Source organism: Amblyomma americanum, chromosome 2, assembly GCF_052857255.1.
Source record: "Amblyomma americanum isolate KBUSLIRL-KWMA chromosome 2, ASM5285725v1, whole genome shotgun sequence".
Lineage (NCBI taxonomy): Eukaryota > Metazoa > Arthropoda > Arachnida > Ixodida > Ixodidae > Amblyomma > Amblyomma americanum.
In genome coordinates, this window is record NC_135498.1 from 8,865,859 (window position 1) to 8,881,563 (window position 15,705).

A 15,705-nucleotide genomic window follows, 5' to 3' on the forward strand; every position below is an offset into this window, starting at 1 on the left:
GTAGGATGCCTTGCATGAATACTACCCCTGATGTAAGCTCAAATTACAGCAGTTTCTCTTTCTTTTTATTGCGAGAGCATTAGCCTTCTCATCATGCGGTTTCGCGTCCACTTCAAATGAGTTTTTCAAATTGTATTGCACATTTTTTGTTTTGTTTTTTTGTTTTTGTTTTTTTTTGCATGAGAAATGTAGTTGTATGTAATGACACTTTTCAGTTATCATGTATGTACCTCGTATTCTTTCATGCACTGTTCCCGCGATTTCTTTTGTTATGACATGGGTGCTTTTTATCTCCACTGAGTACTGCCAATGCAAGGGGGCCTGCGGCCCTGTCAAGCTGGCTACTGGCAGCTTTTTCTGCAGGCCTCCTACATCATGTATAGTGATGTAAATAAAGTTCTATTCTATTCTATTAGTCATAAAAATCACTGATTGGTCGAGAGGGCGATGACGTTACAAGGTCACGTGACCTTACGGCGTCATCGCCACCTGTCCGCCGTGGCAGAAGACGATTAAACTTACTCAATTCACTTGCCACCTACCCACGGTGGCACTTCACATCATGCGATTTCGCGTCCTACGTTAGTCACAAATATCGCTGATTTAGCGATGGTGATGGCGTCATAAGGTCATGTGACCATGACGCTGGTCCAGCTGGTATGGAGTTAGACAAGGTTGGAGCCAGTTGGGTGGAGGGTGCCGAGACGGTATCTAGGCCACCTGCATGGACGAAGACACAGAAGATACGTATGAAGAGGAACTGTACGAAGATATACTCAGCACATGACTATATGTGTGCCAATAAAGATGCGATGGCAGTGACTGTGCATGCGAAGAAATAACTGACACAGGCACAGCAACATGTAGCAGCAACGTTGCTTGCAATGCTGTTACAGTCGCCTCTTAAGGTGACTTAGGCGTCCGGTTAATTTTTCTTGTTCTCAAATCTGGCGGTATATAGAGTCATTCTTTGAGGTGAAGACCATCGCCTTCGTCGTACATCGTAGCAGAAAACTACCAAGCACACCTCCTATTTTGTAGGCATGATGTCAGTTTCAATGCACAGTCTATAGACTGTCTGTAAACTTTCAAAAGATGTCATATTAAAGGGAGCCTTAACTGGTGCCCAGAGTAGAAAGTCGACACTCTCGAGACCGTGCTATTTGAGGCCACGCGATCCAAATAACCCTAGAGGAGGGAAGACAGGGGAGGTCTAAATTCTGGTTTTTATCTTCTCTCGGGGTCCAAAGATCAAAAGGTGTGTATTTTTCGCCAGGTTAGCGAAAACGTTCTTAAATGCTGACTAGTTCGTTTACAACATTGTCCTGATTTGGCGGGCCTCATTAAGCAGCGCTACTTGGTTGAACTCGCGCGTTAACATTTAGTGTTCGCGCAGCAGAGAAAGCCATATAGAACATTGATTTTAATTTTTTCAGCTCGCAGCCTACGGGGCATAAACGTTGAAAATCACCCTAATGTCCGCGCATTGTTTACTGCGCGGAAATTGAGCGGTGCGTGTGCCGAGTAAGGCCACCGGGGACCTTTAAGCGCTCGAATTAGGAGCACTTAAGACGGCTCTTGGTCTTGTTTACAGCGCATCCTAACGGCCTTCTTGGCTAGGAGAAGGAAACAACGAAAAGCCCCTTCGAGGAAATGTCCTCCTCTATTTTCAAGCTCATTTTGTCTGTATGCATGCGTTGATAAGAGCGAGTTAGGTATGACGAGGATGTGCGCAGAGTTGATGGCAGCTTCCGGTTGGCTACTATGCACTGGGACAGCCAATAAAGTGTGCAAGAGAACTGAAAAGAAATGAATCGGAGAAGGGTTCGCAGCTCAAGTACATTAGCCCACTTTGCAGTCGCGAAGGCGGATATCCTTTAGATGTTTAACAATCATATATGTCAGTATGAATTACAACACCGTAGTAGGCGGCTCTGCATAGCCAAAAATAAGAAAACAAGCATTGTCCCCTTGAGTAATGACTCATTGAATTGTACATGGGAATCGCTCTTTATAAACCCGGGCGGCGGCGTTTTTTTAAAGTTTGGCAGCGAACTTAATCTTACTACATCGTTGAAAACGGCACAGGAAAACGCGAAAAGGCGCGAAGAAGGCATACTCACCGTACTGAACTGAAACTAACCTTTATTCAAAAAACGCTCCGGAAGAGATTGCCGAAAACCTCTGTTACGTTTGTTCGTTTGTTTGTTTTCAATGTGTGAACCAAAAATGCTCTCAGAAGCATCGTCCCGGGATTGGTGCTGTTTATAGGCTCTTCATTCTCGCATCTGATCTGACTTTCTTTGATGTTGTCAGTGAAGTAGAGCTACATAGAAAGCTTTCTGTAGCACTGTACTGGAAGCTACGCGCTCGAGGCAGCGATTTCCACAAATGGGCTGTTCTCACGCATTCACGAGCCAACTGCAAAATCACGGAAGCTGACGACTCAAGGTAGTAGTTTCCTCGGCAGTGCCACAGTCACGTTCCATGATCGTGATAAAATATACGCGTGTATGCACACGGCGTTATGATATGTTATGTGGTCATGTTATTGTTACGCTTTTATGTAATATTATGTTGTGTTATGTTGTTATGATAGTGTTATGTTATTGTTATGTTATGTTTAACGTCTCAAAGGTGGACGTCGACTATGAGAGACGCCATAGTGGAGAGGTCCGGATCTATTTCAGCCACCTGAGGTTCTTCAATGTGCACTGACATACTACAACACGTGGCCGTTTTTGCATTTCGCCTCCACCGAAATATGCTTTTTGTACATAACAATGAACAAATGTTCGTTAGAGTAGTGCTCTTCACGGCAAGTGTAGCGATTTCTCATCGAGCGCAGCATTTGGCTGGTAGATGGCGGCATTTTTCTCCACACAGTAAAGGCAAGGGAAGGGGCGCGGAGGCGCAGAAACACTACGGCCATTGAGTCCCACATAAGCAAAAGCCAAAGTCGCTCTGCAGCATCATCACGCTGTAGCGCCTCGAAACTGCAGCAGCAGCTCGCCGAGTGGCGCGTAAATAACGTCACCATTAGGGACGAGAAGAGAGCGTCGAACCCTCGCAGGGATCTGCTTCCCCCCGAACGAGTCAATCTTTAGCCCGACCGCCGCGCAAACCCTGAACCATTCCCTCGCGTTAGCCCTCTTGCGAAGCGATGCGGTGCATCTTGTCGGACAGGACGGGGGGACGAACGACAGGCCTTCTCGAAGAGATATATGCCCGCCGCCCGAGAGACGCAACCGCGCCGAGGACGACAAGAAGCCAGCTGCATGCGCCGAATACTCGGTTGATTCCGATTACGACGATCCAGAGCAAGGAGGCCGGCAGCAGTGACCTCGCCCTCTTCTCCTCCTGATGCCGTAGTAAACAAGACGGATGCGGCTTTTATTTAGAGATGCTCGCCTTTCGGCGAGAGCGCTGCTATCTCCGGCGTCTTTCGCGGACGTCTTCTCGGTTGGCGCCCAATGATGGCAGTGTGTTAGAGTAGTATTCGAGACGAAAGGGCCGCGACAAAGCGGGGAGGTGTGAACGGAGGAGGAAAGTGACGACCGGTGTGGAAGCAGCGGGGGAGAAGAAAGGGAAGAGAGCCGTAGAGAGGGATGCTTTCGCGAGATCGTGTCTAACGGCGGCTTGCAAGAAAAGAGAGCGCTCGCGTTGGTGTTCTGTCCGGAGGAGGGATTGCTGCCGGAGGAAATTCAGCTGCTTCGCGGCACCGGATGGACAGCACGGCACTGCAGTGATAAGCAGCGAGCAGGGAAATTCGTTTTCACTGCTCGAGCGTTTCATTCTTTTATCACACCCCTCCCCCTTTTTTTTGTGAAAGGTTTGCGCTGGAGCAGATTGAGTGGACGTGCTAGTAATACTGGTTGTGCTGCTTCAAGTTGCTATGGTAATCTACTTGGCTGGGCGTGCTGATTAACGACCGCAGTGCGGAATACCAAAAAGAAGGCCGCCAGTAGAAAACTCAAATCATTTCATGAAGGATATGAATGACTGAGATGAGGTGGGAGGTGAGGCGAAGTGAGACGTCGTAACGTAACGTACCGAGACTGAATCCTCGCTAAAGTTGGGAAAATGAGCAGCGGTAAATCACGGTCAGGTGGAGGCAATAGTATTGTAGCATCGAAGCACCAGGGGAATGCATGCTTAGCTGCTGCGCTGTCGTTATAATTGTCTGCTGCGAAGGGTTTTTCTGCGAGCAGCCTGAGTGGACGTGCTAGTAAGGCTGGTAGTGCTTGCGGCAGCTTCTGCTGTACGTAGTCTGCTTGGCTAGGCTCGATGCTTAACGACCGCAGTCCCTACAGCAAGCATCGCCTCTCTCCGTTCCGCGTGCAGCGCTTCTTCATTCGGCTGCCGTGCGCGTTAGTTTGACCGGTCGGTGCACGTCGGCTGACGCCACTGTTCAGTTTTCATGGCCCTCGCTAGCGCTCTTCAAAACTTATCGAACGAACAACGACGAGCAGTAAACCGCCGTCTCAGCGGGGAGCAAAAAAGTTGCGCCGCGTTCGGGTTATCTCAAGAAAACGGGCGAAAGGCTCTCTCCACCGCCAGCAGCGAGTCTCTCCTTCCGGCTCGCTGTTCCTCCGGATGCTGTGCTGTCGCGAGCAGAAGTGGCGCGTAAGAAGACAGCTGATACGCGGCGAACTTTGGCGCGAGCAGAGCGCGAAAGCAAAGAAAGGCGATGCACGAACGAACAAGAGCCGCGCAGGGGCGCTTCGCCTTCACGCTCCGTCGAGTGCGGAGCGCGCGCGCACGCCAGCTTTTCGAGTGTTTCTTTGCCATTGGCGCGGGTAATTTAACGAGGCAGCCGTAAAATGGCGTTTTATGGCCCCGCAGACGGAGATTATCGACTCCATAATCGCCGCCGCCGCCGCCGCTGGCAGCGCGGCATATTCACACGCGGCTTGGCTCGCGCCTCGGTGCTTCGCGGTGAAGCCTTTCCTCCGTTCGCTTGCATCGGCGGCGGCGCCTCCTGTGCGAATTGGCTCAGGCTACGCCCCCGAGGCAAGCAGAGCGTTGCGGGGAATTTTCAGCGTTTGATGTTATTCGCTTATTTTCTCTAGGCATCCTTCTTTGGTAGTTGTTCGCGAAAAAATTTCTTTTTATTGATTTATTCCACATCGCCGTAGTAACTCCGACACATCGTTTTCTGATTTCCTGTGCCGCCCGGCCAAACTTATTCCGAAGTCTGAATTTTGCCACTGACCTCTTGGTGTCGGTGTCAACTTTGAGGCGACTGCCATATCTCGACGACAGTCGTGAATGTCAGTGATATTATTGATGTGAACATACAGGCTAGTTGGTACATGACAGAGGCGCAATACAGAGCAGGAGACTTATAGACGGGGACTATGAAGAGTACCGACAACACACAGAGTCGGTGTGTGTGTGTGTGTGTGTGTGTGTGTGTGTGTGTGTGTGTGTGTGTGTGTGTGTGTGTGTGTGTGTGTGTGTGTGTGTGTGTGTGTGTGTGTGTGTGTGTGTGTGTGTGTGTGTGTGTGTGTGTGTGTGTGTGTGTGTGTGTGTGTGTGTGTGTGTGTGTGTGTGTGTGTGTGGTTGTGTGTGTGTGTGTGTGTGTGTGTGTGTGTGTGTGTGTGTGTGTGTGTGTGTGTGTGTGTGTGTGTGTGTGTGTGTGTGTGTGTGTGTGTGTGTGTGTGTGTGTGTGTGTGTATGTGTGTGTGTGTATGTGTGTGTGTGTGTCCGCAAGCTGTGAAGCCCTTCGAAATCTTTAAAGGCCTTCACTAATTGCAAAGGGCTGCAGATCCGATTGATCTTGCTTAATACCCTAGTTTGCATGCACAATCGTCCGGTACCGCCCCCCTTTTTAATGTCCTCCAAGCTGCGCTAAGAATTCGATGGCTAGACGTTAAGACACCCTATGTTCGGAGGATTAAGGCAAAGGTGCTGCGACACGGATGTTTGAAAAATGAGTCGGAAAATGAGAGAAATCAAGAAGCATGGAAGCAGAGGCAATCGGGGAGCGATACCGCCCGAGCAGTCCTGCGTAATCTGTTCCAGTCACACTTGATAATTAGCGTAATATGTCTGTTCAACAGCTTTCCTTTCTTCTGTCGTCGCTTCCACAAAAAAAAAACAAGCGCAGTTACAGCAGAGATATCCCCAGGGTTAGCGCTCGCTCTTCGTTAAACAGCGCCCATTTGCCGGCGCGCAAATTAGGCTAATCCATTAAGGCTTGATCAGTCTTGAAGGCATTAAAGCGACCTGGTCATCTGCTTTCACTTCGTCCTGTTTGCTTACTTTCCATTATTTCTTCCTTTCAATTCCTAAGTGTATCTTCATGTTGGCGTGAAAGATGGCAGGAGAACAGAAAGAAGACAAAAATATATATCCTTGTCGCGAATCGGCCGGAAAACGACAGCCCAGGCATTAGAGAATCGGAAAGGATCTGCTTGCTGTTGCCTTACCTTTGGATTTTCTCTGGTTGCTGCGCAAATTCTAAAGTCTTGCGCACTCGACAGTGACCTTTTTATTTTTTGTTGTTTTTAGGAGAAATTTGAACCTTTACCACACATTGTTTCAGCGCAATAGTTGCGGTTGTTTAATCGGTTTTGTTCATCGCTGCATGATATACTATAAAAGAGTTAGATGTTGGGCTAGTTGGTTTTCAGACAAAGTGTGCATGACAGGACACAGAAACACGACAGGACACAGAAAGAAGCAGATAAACACGGGCGCTAACTTGCAGCTGATTTATTGCCGTGGTTGTTACCTCAATAAATTAGTTGCAGGTTAGCGCCCGTGTTTGACTGTTTCTTTGTGTGTCCTGCCGTGTTTGCGCAAAAAAAAAAATGCACACTTTGGCATAATATACAGAAGCACGTAGACAGGCCATAACTGCATACTCGATTGCTGATACGTGAACCATTTACTAAGGTACAGGTGCAACCGTCTTATGTGAGATGTGTATAATTAGCATCCTAGGTCTTGTATGAGACATTCTGCTGTTCAGAAATGAGGTGCAATAGAGGCCAGGCCAGTTAGTGCATCTTGAAATTGTAAAGCGGGGTACCAACGTATACAAAATACGCATACACAAGAAACGAGAGGTTAGCCACGGACGGCGTTGGGCTTTCAACTGTTTAAAAATGCAAGGCTCTGACATGAGAGGTGATGAAAGGTATTGCACCTTCTCTTATTAGTGTACTTATTAGTGTACTTTGCACTGCGCGGAAGTGGTAGTAGTAAATACTTTTATTCACACAGGCGAGTTTGGGGCACGCAGGGCTCTGAGCCGCCGCACGGTCCCAGTGCACTCAAACGTTCATGTTTTCCCGGTCGATGACGTTGCACTACGTTGAATGGAGGCACAGCTGGTGTTCTGTAGTTGTCGACGTTGTTTTTTTTTTTCGAGTCTGTTCAGTTTCTTGCCGGCTAATATGACATTTGCAATGCGCCATCTTCGACAGAGAAAGCGTTGAATTTTCAATTCATAATGTCTTATTGTTTTAGATTTCGCGTTTAAAGTAGGATTTTGTGACTTGATTCAGTGGATAGCAACCGCAGTGTTGCGAATTTTGAAGAAACTGGCTTGGGAACATGCCGGGCGACCTTGTTTTGATTAGCGACAAAGAGCCCGAATTTTTGTTCTGTACATTTTCGGTCGGGGTAAAGTTGTGAGAGCATGGCATGGTAACCTTCGATTTAAAGAAGTAAAAAAAAATCCAACCTAGGTTAAAAAAAGGAAAAGATGCGCCGCCCGGGAATCGAACCCGGGTCGCAAGAATGGGAATCTTGCATGATACCACTACACCAGCGGCGCGCTACAGCAAGTGTTTCTTGAGTGAGCTACTTACATAGTGCGCATGTGGCAAAATTGACAATTTTGGTGTATATGGCTCGAATTGTGCCATTACTTATTGTTTAAATTTCCTTGGTGTCTTCTTATGTGCAATCACCTTATTGGATATTTCGTCTATGCTTCACGGACTGCTCACTCCGAGCGCTTCGTTCGTGTGTGCACGCTGTGCAGTAATACCTAATTATGCGTCTCGCAAAACACGATTTATTTATTTATTTATTTATTTATTTATTTATTTATTTATTTATTACTGTGCACTGTACATTCATGCTCTTGGTTCACGCACTAGCATGACTGCTGTATTCTCATGTCGCCTATTTAAGCTGTGCGCAAAACGTGATAGGACCGTGATGCCGCGCAACCGTGTCGCGTTCCTGAGAGAAGGACCTGATCAGGCACCTCAAAGCACCTGCGTTCTCTTAGCGCCTAGCCTGGTGAGGCAACAAAAATTGCTTTCCATCTGCCTCTTCGTAGTGACTGAAGGCGAGGCAGTCGCAATGAGCCTAGCACTGCCTACATTTTTGGCTCGCTTGGTCCGCATTGATTCTGTTCGGTCCTGACAGTCGCTGGAACGCTTGCCGCGGTATCTTCTCCGCTAACATGACCGCATGAGAGCCCGAATAGAGGCGCCTTAAAAAAAGGTAAATAAAAATTTGGGGGATAATTAAGCTCCGTTTTTAAAGATATGACGCGATAGTGTTAATAGTGTCAGTGGCTCCTGCTGATATAACGTTAAAGACCACACGACATACAAATAATGCCCCGCATAAGCCAAGCGGTATGAACGTGTCTGACTCGCAATTCATTTACTTTGTGTACTTACATGCCCTAATGACGTTTGAGTCGAGTTGCGACCTTCTAATCACCAGTTCTGTTATCTTAATCACTTTTCATTCCATAGCTTCACGTGTGGCGTCGCAACCCTTTCGACCGATCCTGCTTTTCCTCGCACACTGGCGACGACGCCAACTACGCCAGGGCAGGTTCTCCGCTGAACGGGGCTCTTAGCGCTATCACATTAGAATGAAGCGGTTGCAAGTAATCTGAGGGGAACGAAGGGGCGGGACTCGCTGTGTGCGCGTTCTCTGAGCGTAACCTTTCATAGGCAAAGTTCTCGCGCGACGCGTATTCGGGCCCCAAGGGTTACAGCAGTGGAGATGAAGAAAGGACCAGACAAAGAACTGCCGGGGAACTTCACAACGGCTAAAGGCTTAGCGGGATGCGAGCGTCCCGTAAGAGTTGAGCGCGCGCTGTCGCTGTTTCAGGGTCCACTTAATCGGGGAGGCGACGTGCGCACCGCTCATCATGTCGGTAGCCTTTGATCACCGGGCGTGTGTCTCTCGTGGCGTTCGGCGAGCCCGACGGCCGCGTCGAAAGCTCTGCGGCTTCTCCAGCGCCGTGCTCCCCCCCAGGAGTGTTAGCAAGAGAGCGGAGGAAAGGCAAACGAGGGAAGGGAAAGAGGTGCGGAGCAGGAAGCGGGGAGGGTGACAGGCGTTCCTGAAAGCGCTGCTTCCGGCTCCTCGGAAGCGTCGTTCCACTGGCTTTGATCTGTGACCCAGAAAAAAGAAGACAAAAAGAAACGAAAAATAACGTAAGGCTGTTGGGGCGGAAACTGACGGTCGGCCTGATGTGGATGAGGCAGCCACCGGCAGCAGTTTTCCAATGCACCTCGCGCTGCGCGGCGAGCGAGTGAAGAACTCCGAGTGAGTGCTTCTTCCACCCAGCGCACGGGTGGCGAGGGAGCCGCCGGGCGAACCTCAAACAGGGATGAAACCGAGCCGCCGCCGCCGCCCGCTGACGCGCGTTCAACCCTCGGTCACGGTGGACTGCTTGTTTGCGCTCGGGGCTCCTTTGATTCCCCAGCGCCGGTTGTTACGCCACTTGGAGGCTCAAAGGACCGTCGGATGAGTCGTTTTTCCAAGCCGCCTCACTCTGCGATCCCTCGTCACCCCCCCCCCCCCCCCCCCCCTTCCCGTCCTTCGCCTCCCCAAGTGTATGCATTTCCAAGGCCCAGGGGCGTAACTACTGCGCCGCCGCGCGCTGTTTGCCAGGCGTCCGGGAGGAAATGATCTGGCACTGCGTTGAATTTCTGCTCGACCTCCCTCGACTTGTTTCTTTATCCTCGTGTGTCGCCCTTCTCCTCGCCACGGCTCCTGCTCGTCCGCACGGCACTTTCGGCGGATGCCTATCGGCGGGGAGTGACTGCCTTGCACTGGATTTTTTCCAGATTTATTGCTGTCTGCGACAAGCGGGGTAAGCGTCTTACTCTGACAGCAGGGAAGCAGAAGGCTAGCAGTAAAGCGTTGCACCTCGTTAGTTGGTAATGCATCTTACCATTGTACGAAAATACCTGCGTTGTTTGTGACACGCTGCACGAAGGGCACTGTGACAATTCTGACAGACTGGAAATCTGCACTTTCGAGGTTATAACGGAAATTTCTCTGTGAAAGGTTCTGCCTCAGTTCGTTGAGTTTGATCCAGCAACTACGCAGCAGGAGCCTCTCTATTCGCTTTCAATGGGTTCCTTGGCGTATAGCCGTCCTGGGAAACGAGGTGGCTGATAGCCTCGCCCATGAAGCGCCGTCTTCTGAACCGTCAAGAAAAGTTTCAGGCGACCATTCGAAGAGACAGTGCGTTAAATCAGCGTTTTTGGTTGGGAAAACATCTTTGAGACGTTAGACTAGTCTTTCGTTTAATGTTCCTTTCGAACTGTATGGTTCGCACGCTTAGCTCCTTTTTCTCGCTACTAAGAGCGTCCGCAATAGATCTTGGACACAACACAGTTTTAAGCCAATTCAAATCCGTGACCATCTCGTCGTGATGTGACGTCGTATGAACATGACGTCATTGGTGAAGAAGCCGCCCGAGCGCGCTTCGCGCAGGTGTCGGGGCGGTCTTCATTGCATCGCAGAGACCAAAAGCACGAACAACTGCGTCGGTCAAGCACATTAAGGAAAAAGCCCAACCGTAGAGACGTTTTTCTTTTTCCGGTAGCTACGAGTGACCAACTTCGAGTAATGCATTACAACTCTTGGAATGCGTCCTCTAAAACACTGTTTGCGCGAATCGCCTGTTATCGACAGCAAGCAACAACAGATCAGGACCTCAGTTATGCGACAACGCTGTTCGCGGTTAATTCTTTTTTCTCCTTTGTCGCTGTTTTTAGTTCATGTTGCCTAGTTATAGCTACAAAGCAGTGTATTTTGCCGGCTCTGGTATCAAACCTGAGGAAGATGGGCTAAGGAATGAACAAGAAAAAAGAATGTTACAAAGCAAAGGCCCCAGCTCTCCTGTGTGTTGGACATGCAGCGTCCGTGAAAACTTGGAAGCGTATGGTTCGCGTCTCCTACCGGCTTCACTTTCTCAAATAGGTAATGAATGGCGGCCCTGGCTTCCATTATGGCTCGCGCGTACGTCTGATGGACGCTCTTGGGCCTTGTTCAATCACGTGAATCATGTAATGGAGTCGCTGCAAGAGCAAACCTTTTGGGAAGGAAAGCTGAGGCGTCTCTCAACACTGCTCTGTTTTAGTTTCTCATCACAACTCTGCTATGCAATGAAACTGCCTCCTCCTTCTTCATCTTACGTCTTAGGGGAGCAGCGTTAGGCGTCGCGCTCGGCGATGGCCCGTCTTTTCTCTTCGTTGCGCGTAACTTAACCAGCAGTAATCTATGGATAACCTTGAGCGTGTGTGCGCGCGCGTGCAGTCGTGTATGTTGCGTGTGCGTGGTTTGTGTGCGAATCGCTGCATATTCATCGCTGTCATCTGCAGTTGCCAGGCGGGCAAACCTCATCCATCATCATTTACTGCTCTCTTTCGTGCGATACGTCTGCATGGTCGCATGGCGGTGAAGGCGTGCGGATGTGCGAAGCGGCGAGCAGGGTCTGAAGGCAAACTAGTTATGAAGCATTCCTATTGCCGCCAAAAAAAATAACGAAAATTGTCGGTCGGAGCTTGTAGTGATACGCGTACACCACCAACGGTTCTCGCTCGAATGATTGGAGTCTATACGGCTCATACAATGTTTAAATGCCCCGGCGCACATTTTGCTTTAGCTGGTGGCTATCAAGGCTGCTGCAGGAAAAGTCAGTTCGAGGAGTTGGTGTTGCGACGAGACAATAAAGTGATAAGCGGAGTGCCTGCGCGAAGAAGGATGCGGAGGCGGCTGTAAGGCGAGTGAGAACGTTTTCTTACCACAAGGGGTACAATATTTTATTTGGTGACCACGTTGCCCAGAAGGCATGATTTTGCAAACCATGTTCACGCTACATTCCGCGCTTGGGCAGTCGCCTTGCGGTTATAGTGATGCGTGATGATCTCGGCTTGCTGTGCATAGCTTATCGCCCTTCTATCGATATTATGTAGAGCGTACGACTACCGTAAACTCGGTCTGGCAGACGTAGTCATTGCAGGGGCGAAGCGCGAATGGCTTGAGAGTTTATGGCGTGCACGTATTAAGTGACCGTTACGACTGCGCTAGCTCTTACTGTTCAAAAAGAGGGGTTTCTTTCTTAGTTGCCAATAATGCCGAAATTTAAAACATAGTTGTAGGTCTTATTCTACTTGCTGCACACAGGACGCGACTCCGGATAACGTCCTACATGTTGCCACATCCCTTCGCAGAAAAGTCTTTGCAAGTATCGGCATTTCTTATTTAAAACCTTGCTTGGACATCGCCAGCATGTTCGTTAGGATGAACCCAGTGTCAATGTATAAGCAGAAGCAACTGGGATCGCAGTCGATGTTTCAGCGCCATGTCGCGCTTATATAGACATATTTGTTTCATTCGACAAAAGAGAACCCTCTTTTCTCAATCCTCGCTCGTGTACTTCAGTGGCACGCCTTTTCTTCACCGCGCTCCGGGTATCGGAGCGCCGTATCTTGCAGAGCTGTAATCGGGGCCAGACACTCATCATCCGCGCCCTTATCTGCAGCGAGTCGCGGACGCTTGACGCACGTATCCTATACAGAGCCGTGTGTGTGCCGAGGCCAGGCATCCATACTACATATCTCTCGAGTTGACGCCATCACTTTCCCCGGAATATCGCCTTCCCTGCGTCGCTCGCGAGAAGCTGCCCACGTTTTCCAGAAAGCGCGGGTTGAGAGTGGTGGGGGCAGGACCCCTGGCGAAGGACGCCGGGTCGCTGCTGGAAGAGCATGGTGGTGCCATTTTTGAGGACTCTGGGGGTGGAAGAGAGGAAGGGGGCAAGCAAGAAGCTAAGTCGATTGGACGACGCGCGCCACGCTGCTCGCGGAGGCCTGTGTACGTAACGCGCGATACGCGCGCTCCAACCGCCCGCCTTGCAGTGATGGAGTGGGCACACATTCGCTCGCGCTCAGCCTCCAACAGCATGTCGTCGCCTGGAAAGAAGTGCGGGCGAGGCGAGCGCATCAGGGAACGACGACGATGCGGCCCGGGTTTGTTTGCAGGGCTGCCCATCCGCGAATACTTTATCGGGTCTTCGTACACACAGTGTGCTTGGCTCTCACACTTTTTCGGCACTAGAGGGAGCCGGCGGAACGGCGTTGCAGGAACTCGCGAGTAAAGGGATGTTAATGGCCAACTAGTCGAAAGTTAAGCTTCTGACGACACGGCTTCGTAGAGTGGTCGCTGTTTGTGCGATTTTTCACATTTGTGCTCCCCATTCGGAAATACGCACTGCGGCGCTGGCTGTTTCTCCTGGCAACTGCAGTGCTGCTTTCGGCGAATGCGAGCACTTAACGATGGGCTTTTCATGCCCCGCGTTTGCGAACTAACAGCACATTGAGAAAGAAGCCAAAGACAAGGCAATGTGATGTGCCGCGGCTGCAACGTCGTGCTGTGGAAAACAGCCATTATATCTGTCGTTTGTTCCGCTGTTGTGCGTCAGCAGATGCTTTTAATCGTGTCATCGGTCACTTCGACAGCGACGGCTGTCATCTGGAGTGGCATTCCAGCACATTCCAGCACACCGCTTGCGGCGCAGTTTTTCACCAAACGTCACAGACAACCACAACTGCTTTTTTTTTTCATCAACGTAGCAGCGTAGAATTCTGGCGATCCCAGCGTAGCCGACACTTAATATGGACCATCATCACAATAAGCGTCGTTTCACCAACAACCTTAGCAGCATTTACCGTGCTCACAGTAAACGACTGGCGCTGCAGATGGGGAACATTTAAACCTGAATGTAACGAAATTCTGAATAAAGAATAAAACAGAAATAAAATAAAATGGCAGTGCGCATGATAATTAGCAGTGACAATACAGCGCCGACTATGCAGCGCATTTATCGCACTCATGCCGGGTGTCGTGCTTCTTTATTGTTAATCGCATATCCAGTGTCGAAGTTTCTTTTAGCTTGAAGTTCGTGTTCATCACCTTCACGTTGCAGCTGGTATAGCAGGAAGCCAATGTAAAAAGAGGTTGCGTTCTTTCGTTCCGTCGTTTGTCAGTGCATTCAATTGTTTGGTTTATGGTTTGGTTTATATGGTTTTAACGTCCCAAAGCTACTCAGGCTATGAGGGACGCCGTAGTGAAGGGATCTGGAAAACCACCTGGGGTTCTTTAACGTGTACTGACATCGCACAGCACACGGGCCTCTGGAATTTCGCCTCCACCGAAATTCGATCACCGCGGCCGGAATCGAACCCGCGTCTTTCGGGTCAGTAGCCGAGCGCCATAACCACTTATTCACCGCAGCGGCTAGTGAGTGCATTCAGTTGTATCTGAGAGCAATGCAATATGAAATACTGTGTTCGTTCAGATGCAAAAGCTATTAAAAAGATACTAGCTGCACGTCTTCCTCAATACCATAGTATGTTTCTGCTGAGTGATGCTATGCAACAAACGTGACGTTAGCATTAAAAGGAGTCAAGGCGGATACGTTTTACTGTTCACTGAATACTTTGGGACGTTACAACTCGCCTCTCAGCGCTGATTTTTTTCTCTCCTCCACTCGCAGGGTTCGGGTTCGTGACCTTTGAGAACGAAGACGTCGTAGACAAAGTGTGCGAGATCCACTTCCATGAAATCAACAACAAAATGGTGAGTAGGCGACCACTTGTCGCTAGTCTTGTTCAAAGTGTGTTGCCCTCCTCTACACGCGATGTGGCCAGAACGATGTGTTCGCGAATTTTAGCTACATGCTTCCACCGCAACTTACTACGAGTCGCTCATGTACTCAGTTGCTTGTACAGTAAAGCAAGAGTAGCTTATGTCAAATATTGTAGCTCATTTGAGGATCCGTGGTCTGAGCAGGAGGCTCTGATTTGAATTTCTTTTGCCTTTTAATCACTTTACCTCGCGGCATCGTTCTCTGCTCCTCTTTTCAGCACTGTGGGGTCATGAAATACACAATGCCAAGTTCTGTCAGGAGGGTTCGGTACTAATCTTTTCTTCAATTCGTCCAATCTTTGCTGAGCCTCAACGAAACAGATACCTCCACACTTGAATGAACAACGTTAGTTTTTTAAGCCCCGTCTTCAAGACGGGTCAGGTCTTTTCGAGTATTTTCTTGCCGTTAAACCAATCCGCAATGCAGAGATGTCAATAATTTCTTTAACTGCCAGGTTCTTTCATGAAATACTTGTCTTCGATTCTTAGATACTTGCTCGGGTTCTGACGTAGCAAACCAGCATAGCGAATCTCACGTTCTTTCTCTTGGCTACCAGCTTGTTTCCCATTGTGCTGTTCGGTCACTTCCGGCGTTGGGATGTGGCATTCGTCGCATACCCTTGCAGTTCAGCTGCTTGTAAACCCAATCTGTTGATGACCGTCTAAGGTCCTGGAGATCTGCTGACAGGAAGGTCCGCTTCAGTCGGGAGTCGGTATGGTGACTCCCTCTGACCGCGTCGGTGGACATATCGTCAGAATAGAAGCGAACAGGCCTAAGAG

General features: G+C 49.4%; 1 protein-coding gene and 1 non-coding gene across 12 annotated transcripts in view; one reads left to right on the plus strand and one right to left on the minus strand.

Annotated features, from left to right (window-relative positions):
• Rbp6 (RNA-binding protein 6) overlaps positions 1-15,705 on the plus strand; it is a 509,349-nt gene that overhangs the window by 392,046 nt on the left and 101,598 nt on the right. For all 11 annotated transcript variants that reach the window (XM_077652967.1, XM_077652959.1, XM_077652964.1 and 8 more), the window contains one exon: positions 14,774-14,856. In XM_077652967.1, coding sequence (XP_077509093.1) covers positions 14,774-14,856 — 83 coding nt within the window. The remainder of the gene's footprint in view (positions 1-14,773; positions 14,857-15,705) is intronic.
• TRNAG-CCC (transfer RNA glycine (anticodon CCC)) lies at positions 7,719-7,789 on the minus strand. Its single transcript has one exon. It is a non-coding gene; the product is annotated as a tRNA-Gly (tRNA).